Here is an 8,192-nt window from a genome sequence, read left to right on the forward strand (position 1 = left end):
AGCCCTTCATCTGGAGCCAGGGATCACGTCAGGATTAAGTGCATGTGGGTGGTGGTCACAGTCAATACTCAGGAGCAGTGGAGCTGGAAGCATGCAGTTCTTCTGGCTTTTCCCTTTTCACCTTGCAGGAAATTAATTTGTGGATTTTTGTTGCTTGACGATGAAGAATGACTCCGAGATAAAAAGAGAAATTTGAGGTTAGTTTTCCATCCTTCAATAAATTAAGCTGTTTTGTATGAAATTATAATAAGTTTGTTGTCTTTTCTGGAAAATATCATTTTCATAAATAGAATTGTGTGTAATGTTAAGGTTCAATTATTCGTCACTATTTTAATTTTTCTGTAATGCGTTAGCTGCCCACAACAACCACTGAACAACATGAAGGTGAAGTGGACCATGCTGGGCATGGTCGTCTTCTTTCTGCTCTCTGTGGTCATGACTAGCTGTTTCATATGGCAGTACAGGATGCCAAAGCTGAAGACAGGTAATGTTTATGTTGCCTCCATAAATAGATTTTTTACAACATTTTGTTTGAGTTATTAACCTATGTGGGCCTGTCTTAGCCTCTTTGGTGTAACTGTTCATTTGTAGCTGCTGCAGCAAGATTACACAGAACTGGAAATAGCTGCAATAGGATTAGCTCCCAGTTTAAAGCAGACCTTAAATCCTGCTGAGAGACAACAGGCTTCCTGCTGAGTACTGGTGAGTGTTTCTGGATAGAATGAATACAGTTATTGCTCGTGCTTTGTGTATGACACAGCTCACTGTTCAAGGTTTCCTGTTTGCAACTCACCTTAATAACCCTCTCCCTGCTGGGAACTTACAGGAAGGGTGACTTATTTACAGCACTTACTGCACAGTCATTGTTTCTGGTTACTGTGTTTATGCTGGATTTCTGCTGTAACAAAGCGTTTTCCCTTTTATTCATTGCTCCTATAATCTTTGTTTTAATCCCCCTTATTTACAAGGAATGGTACAGTACAAAGCTCCCTTCACTTTACCAACTGCAGAATCCCATCTTAATATAAGCCTGGGGTGGTCATTCACCCACACAAACAGTGAAATCATTAAACTACCCAAAAGCTAGTTTACATTCTTTTTCAACTAGAAACTGTTTTGTTCAGGTTCACAGGACAGGAGTTACATTATGGTGTCTTTCATTCAGATATTGAACAAGAATGTGCTCTGATTTCCTAAAAGTTAAACAACTTTTGCAGGCACATTTGATAACTCTCTGCTATCAAAGTCAGAGTGTTATCCACAGTCACATATAGTAATATCCTTAAGGTGTTGCTCTGGTTGTGCAGGTGGGGTCTGTATTATACCATGACACATAGATACGTTGTGTCTGCATGTTTCCGATATGATGAAACTATCCTTTATCCTTTTTCCACAGCAGTGGTTGTAAAACAAGTGACAGTAGAGGAGATGTGCCCTCGTTTTCCTGAGCCCGTGCCCCTCAAGCATCCAATCACATCACTGAGGGTTGCCTTAGAAAAGGTGAATCTCTTTTAATTATATATTTTTTCATTCATGTTTTATCATTTTGATATTCTTGATGTGGTTACAGTTAGTTTTACTGAAGTTTCTCCAAACAGATAGACGTACTCCTGAGGTCAAGTGTTCACACCACCAAGTTACCAGCGATATCAGCCATCGTGGTTTTAAATGATTCTGTTCTGTGGAACGGACACTTTGGAAAGAAAAACATAACTGACCCTTCCTCATCTGCACCCAATGAGTACACAGTGTACAGGTGAGATTTATAATCATTCACGCTATGTAGAACACGTGTAGATGAGACTAACAAAAATTACGAAAGAGGTATGAAAAAGAGGAAGAGGTGATTTATGTAAATGCAAAACACTTCCATATTACAATGATCCAGTCAAAAGCATCTAATTCTTCTGTGGGATATGGTATTTGATTTTAGGTTTATGCCGGGTTCACACCGGACGCGGAAGCGACACCGAAGCGTGGCGTAAGCGCTAATCCCTAGCGCGCCGGCGCTTGGCTGTTCACACCGGACGCGCCGGGCAGCGCTAATAATATCACCCGTGGATCCAGTAGTATAAAAGCATATACTTACTTGTTGCTCCAACATTAAGCAACAGCGTCCCAACATTTGTCTTGTTTGGTGCTGTCTTTATACAACATGTTCCGAGGATCATACAACTCACTGTACTTCTTGACTTCAGTTATTAATTTAATGTCATCCATGTTGAAGAACTTTTCCGCTGTTTGCTCCGTTTAATGTCGGGTGTCTTTTTTATCTTTATGACTGCTTGTGTGGCTGTAGTGGATGGGCAGAGGGGGACATTAAATAATGTGGTTGGGAAAAGTGGTAGAATTAAAACTCCAAGACAACAGAAGGTGAATACAAAGAATGGGATGCATATTTGATCATTTATATCATATAAAATATCGTTTAAAATAATTTTTCAGTGTTTCCTGTCGCGATACGCTCGCGTCAAGCGGAAAAAATAGACCCGACGCCGAAACGAAAACTTCATTGTCCGGTGTGACCGGCACAAAGGTTTAACATGGGAGTGGATGGGAGCCAGAGGCTTGGCGCTGCGCAGTGGGAATGCTGTATTATTAAATCAGGATACATTTATTCATAAATGGGAATCTGTCCTAAGATTTTCTCAACAACTGTTCATCTGATAAACCTTTAACATTGCCGGTGTGTTATGATGGAAAGTTTATGGTTTTGGACCCTAGAAAGTGCAACAATTGAGATTAATAAATGGTGAACAACAATCTTTCAGTTGTAGGCACAAACCCTTTGATGAGGACATTATTAAAAGTCATGCTTACAATTCTAAATGTGATAGAGCCACTTGTGTCATACAGGTTGTAACCTGTAACACACTCATTGAAGAAGATGAGTCTAACAGTTCAATCAAATAGAATTAACTTTTATCACTGTAATTTCAGAATTGCAAGCCTCTCTAAAATCTTCCCCACACTGATGCTGTACAAGCTGTGGGAGGATGGCCTGGTAGACTCTCTGGATGACCCTTTGGAGAAGTACGCAAACAATTTCACCATCAAGAACCCACTTGGGAAAAGTGAGGGACCAGCATCCTCGTCAGTCAGAACCCTCAGGAGCCGCTCTCCAGCACTTAGTCTGCGCAGGATGGCCAGTCAGGTCTCTGGTAATTGCACTCGTCTGTTTTAGGACATGGGGCCATTTGTTTTTATTAATCCAGAAATTGCTGTCTTCCTTTCTGTCTCTTTGATATTTTTCTACAACCACTGGTGTATTTCTGAGGATAGGATGTAGAGTTAATTTAAATTATATATCGCCAGATCAGGTCATTCATTATCTGAAGGCACTTTATATGGTGAGGTTAAAACTTTAAAGTCATTGAGGAATGTGAGATATAAGTAATAGGGGGTGTAGTAGTAATCAATCAAATTTTATTTGTATAGCCCGTATTCACAAATTACAATTCATCTCATAGGGCTTTAACAGGGTGTGACATCCTCTGTCCTTAACCCTCAGCAAGAGTAAGGAAAAAATACTAAAAACCCTTTTAACAGGGTAAAAATACGTAGAAACCTCAGAGAGAGCCACATGTGAGGGATCCCTCTCCCAGGACGGACAGAAGTGCAATAGATGCCACGTGCAGGAAAACATCAAGATTAAAGTCTTCAAGATTAAAGATTAAAGTCTCTAGCAGTATTTGATGAGGGTAGACATCCCGAAGGACAACCCCAAGATGACATGCCAAGCAGTCCCGCTGCAATCACAGTCCATGGTCAGCAACCATCCAGACCACGATCCACCATCCAGACCAGACGCCACTCCAGTCCTCAGTCACCGTCCACCAGGACCCATCACGAGCCACCACCGTGGTCTTGGTCCACCGCCCGTGCCCAATGCCAACGCGACACAGGGTCCGCCACCAGCACCACGATCAGCCCACATAACTCAGAATCCGCCACACTGGATCCAACACTGCGACCCCCGGTGCGCGATCCACAAACCGCAATCCATGGTGCGGCCACAGAGGCCCTGGATCTGCGGGTGATAAAGCAAAGGGATTCCGGGGAAGGGGGATAGGGATGGAGAAGAGGAAGGAGAAGTTGGAAAGAGAAGCTCCGTGTGTCATAAAATAGAAAAAGTTACGTTCTTCCGCACTAATTAGCTCTAACTATAAGCTTTATCAAAAAGGAAGGTTTTGAGCCTACTCTTAAATGAAAACATGGTATCTGCCTCCCGAACTGAAAGTGGTAGATGATTCCACAGCCGAGGGGCTTGATGGCTGAAAGTTCTGGCTCCTACTCTACTTTTAGTAATCAACATGCAGTTTTTACTGGGAGGAGACTACAGTCCTTACTCTACTCTAACATTCCCCATTTATTTTAAACTGCACTTGCTGGTATAATGCAGTCAAGCGTGTGGTATCAGTCCAGTTCACCACACCCTCACCCACCATACTCACTTCCACACCTTAACTTTGTGATACACGATTTCCTGCATTTGCACCAATCTTGGCTTAGAGATAAATTTGAGGTGCAGGAACATCCAATATAGATGCAGATAATTCCGTTTAATAATTCTGGGCTATTGACAGTTAGTTTGTGCATATTGTGGGAGCCTGGCTTTGCAAAAGCAAACAGTGGGTACACAAAACCGGAAAAAGAGCAGTCAGACGCAGGGGTTGTGGTGAACATAACATAAGGTTTATTTATAACTTGAGGGGAAAAGGGAGGAGGGCGTCCAAAGGTAACTCAAAACTCTTCACCTGGTTGGCAGTTTGCATCTGGGGCTCCGTCGGGCTATTCCTAATCCAACAAGAGAGAGAGACAGCAATTATTCCTCTTCATGAGCGTAGACAGGCAGGCTGGCCTCTTACCCTGATAGTGTTTGGCTGTAAGCGTCTGGGTCTCTTTCCTCTGCAGCTCTGCCTCTCACTCCTTTGTTTGGGGTTTTTGAGATGGCTCCTGATTGCCCGGCTGATTCCCTTCACCTGTGAGGGACAATCAGAGCCACCTGGGAGGGGAGGAGTTCCCTAAGATGATCCTGTGGAGTAGTACCGCCCATCCAACACCACACCCCTTGATTTCTCTTGTCTGGCTGTCCTCAGCCATGTGGAGCACTGCTCACTGGCTGGGCCCTCACAATATCCACAGAAATTAACAATCAAGCACATGGAAAGTCATGATGTGAACTATGGTCAGTAGCAGCAGCTCCTGTACGAATTGCAATGCCACTGGAACAAACAGAAAGTAAATGGATATGGCAACACCAGCTGGTGTACCACAATCATATCATCAATATATCAATCTCATTGAGTGTCAACATTTGGTTATGTGAACTTTCCGGGGCGGCTGTCGTTCAGGGGTTAGAGTATCTCATCCACTTACCAGAAGGTCAGTGATTAGATCCTAGATACTGTAAAAAGAGAGGCATACAGTAATGCTGTAAGTATGTGCGTGTGAATGTGGCCTATACTGTAAAGCACTTGTAATGGTCAATAAGACTAGTGGTATATAAATACTTATCATGTTTTGTGTAAAATACATGTTCTGAGTTGATTTATTAATTGTCACTTTAGAGTTTGATAGGGGAGATATTTACTGCAATATGACCCTCAGAGGATTAATCCTGAGAGTACAAACAAAACAAGAAAGTGTGTGAACAATACTTACATTACTGCAGTTTGTCTCTAAATGTTTGTAAAACAAAAGTACCTACAGTTAGGTTTAGGGCTGAGGTTGATCTCTGTTATTGTGTCCACCATGTGTAGAATCCCTGGCAGGGACTTTATGAGGAACTGAAACAGGCCAATTGATCTAAATAATGGTCTACAGTCTCAAACTGTTGAGGACACATCTGTACCACCCACTACAGCATCTACCTGGTCACAGATTAACAGAGAGAGGAGCTATATTAACACTGACCTGTGTCCAGAGATAGAGCTAATCAGCTTTGTCTTTTAAGACTTAAAAGGAGGGATTAACAGGGGGTTGGGATTTCCTATTTGAAAACTTTTTGAGGACACTGACTCAAACCATGGCACAAGCTGCTGGATACTGGACAAATTGAAGGAAATTAGGTATCATGCTGACACACACTTATGTGCAACCAAATCATGATTGCATTAGATCCGTATCACCAAGCTGACGAGTTTGGAAAGTCTTCAAGTAGATTTTCACAATAATATATATATAATATAACAATATTTTGTAGAATAATACTGAGACCTCAGATTTAAGTGACTGACGTACACCATGCTGGTGGTCTATTCACTCCATTAAAAAGAGCCGCAAAATTTAAATATTGACTGACACCACCATGCAAGCTGAGCTTTCAAGTGCAGCTCCTCTGGGAGGAGGCAGGAGTCTACGCATGAGCCCCTTGTGACTCTGTTTTTTAAGAGCAACTCTTTCTGCAAACAATAGGGTTGGCATGCCCGTTTTAATACATACAGCTCACAGATATACGTATCAATTTTGCCCATTAAGGTTGTCTAATATTTTTACAGGGTTACCCAGAAGATTGAGGTCAACTAATCTCCTCTGGAGTGGAGACACACAGTCAGCTCTGATTTTGTTGCAGGATGATGTCCTTGTGGCAGATCCAGGCACCAGGTAAGACTTGGCCTCCTTTCTCTATTGCTCTATTTTTGACTCTGATGCCTTGATGTGACTTTCAAGAGAGAGCTACTGTTTGGTATTTTGCATCGAGTCAACTTGCAAACATTTGTGACATTTCTTTCTCTCTTTCCCTAAGATGCCACTACAGCAATGTTGCTTTTTCCTTATTGGCCAATATTTTGGCCCAGAAGGTGACTGGCACAGACTTTGAGAGCTGGGTATCAGAGAACATTCTTGAAAAGCTCAGAATGGAGCAAACTGGATTCAGCTTAACTCCAGACATTCAGAGGCAGATGGCTTTGGGTGTGTACAGCAATGGCCAGCTGGCTCCACTCTACAACCTTGGCTGGTACCGACCTGCAGGTCAGATGTATTCCACTACTGCTGACATGGCCAAGCTCATGATGGCTCTTCTAGGTGTACATGCTGGGACCCTGCTCCGCCAGGACACCCTGAACACCATGATGACCCCAGTCTTACGATGCCATAGTGGCTACTTTGCAAACTCCACCGGTACACCATGGGAGATCAATGAGCAGTTTGGCTATGATGTGGTGAGGAAGGACGGCGACCTGGATGGTTATGCGGCCACCCTCTCCCTAGTACCAAGGCTAAAGTTAGGACTGGTAGTCCTGATGGCTGGGGTTCGGCCTGCAGAACAGGACATTGTGAGCCAGGCCTACAGCTATCTCATCCCTGTGGTGGTGAATGCTTTCAGAGACACTCAACAAATGCTCAAACCACCACCTGACCCAGCTCCCTATATTGGTTTTTTTACTTTTAGGAATATGACCTTCTATGAAATCAAAGTCGATTCAGATGGAGTGATAGTGATGCAGCAGTTTGGACCACAGGTTGACACAACTGTGCCGTCCAATTACCGAACTATTCGCTTGGATTACCTTCAGGACAGGGTGTTCAGGGTAGTGTTTGAGAGCCCATACCCTTGTAAACTAAAGTTTAACAGTGCCTCAGTGTCCCTTGAGGCACAGGACAGGCAGATCTTTAACTTTTATGTCTTCAACAAAAAAGGTGTGTCACCAGGATTCGATTCCCCAGGGCTCAACACTTACAAAGTGACAAGGATAGCTGGCAGACCATACTTAACTTCATGATCTAATCCAGTTTAACAAGTTACCGTCATTGTAAGAGGGGTGCTGTTGAGGAAATATACAAGGAGTAACGTGATATTGCATAAATATGAAAGTTTGGAATGTTTCAAGTGGTCAGTGTCACCTCTTTTTTAAATCAATGTGAATAATCTGAAATTTTTGTTTTGATTCATCATTTGTTTAACTCTCGTAATACCAATTTTATAATTTTGTCTTGTCCAGATCTCTGAAAGGTATTCTCCTGAAAAGTAACTAGTACAGGCAATGCAGAACTGACAAATTGCTCTATACATTTTTGTTAAGACATGTTTGGTTAATGGGCAGAACATTTTCCTTAAAAGGGCCTGCATTATGAACTAATAAGTTATGTCAAATGATTATAAATAATAGCTTAAGCTTGTGAAATTTATAACAAAATAATTGAAATTTTTGTACAGCCTGCAGTTAGTATATCACTTTAGTCTGCAA

General features: G+C 42.3%; 1 protein-coding gene across 2 annotated transcripts; it reads left to right on the forward strand.

Moving 5' to 3' along the window:
* The first annotated feature begins 378 nt into the window (after window positions 1-378).
* Window positions 379-7,727, forward strand: LOC128442691 (putative beta-lactamase-like 1). Of its 2 annotated transcripts, none has more exons than XM_053425256.1 (6): window positions 379-484; window positions 1,397-1,500; window positions 1,599-1,756; window positions 2,941-3,161; window positions 6,501-6,606; window positions 6,749-7,727. In XM_053425256.1, exons 1-6 carry the CDS (start codon window positions 379-381, stop codon window positions 7,725-7,727), a joined length of 1,674 nt encoding a protein of 557 aa, XP_053281231.1. The 2 variants fall into 2 exon arrangements, with proteins under 2 accessions (XP_053281231.1, XP_053281232.1); XM_053425257.1 differs by having other exon boundaries at window positions 1,400-1,500.
* The last annotated feature ends 465 nt before the right edge of the window (window positions 7,728-8,192 follow it).

This window comes from Pleuronectes platessa, chromosome 6 (assembly GCF_947347685.1).
Source record: "Pleuronectes platessa chromosome 6, fPlePla1.1, whole genome shotgun sequence".
NCBI lineage: Eukaryota > Metazoa > Chordata > Actinopteri > Pleuronectiformes > Pleuronectidae > Pleuronectes > Pleuronectes platessa.

Excerpts from the sequence above, each read along its gene's own strand:
- LOC128442691 (XM_053425256.1), top strand. The coding sequence starts at position 379 with ATGAAGGTGAAGTGGACCATGCTGGGCATGGTCGTCTTCTTTCTGCTC. Across the intron at positions 1,501-1,598 it reads TGAGGGTTGCCTTAGAAAAG|ATAGACGTACTCCTGAGGTC; the intron begins GTGAATCTCTTT and ends TTCTCCAAACAG. Across the intron at positions 6,607-6,748 it reads GTGGCAGATCCAGGCACCAG|ATGCCACTACAGCAATGTTG; the intron begins GTAAGACTTGGC and ends TCTTTCCCTAAG.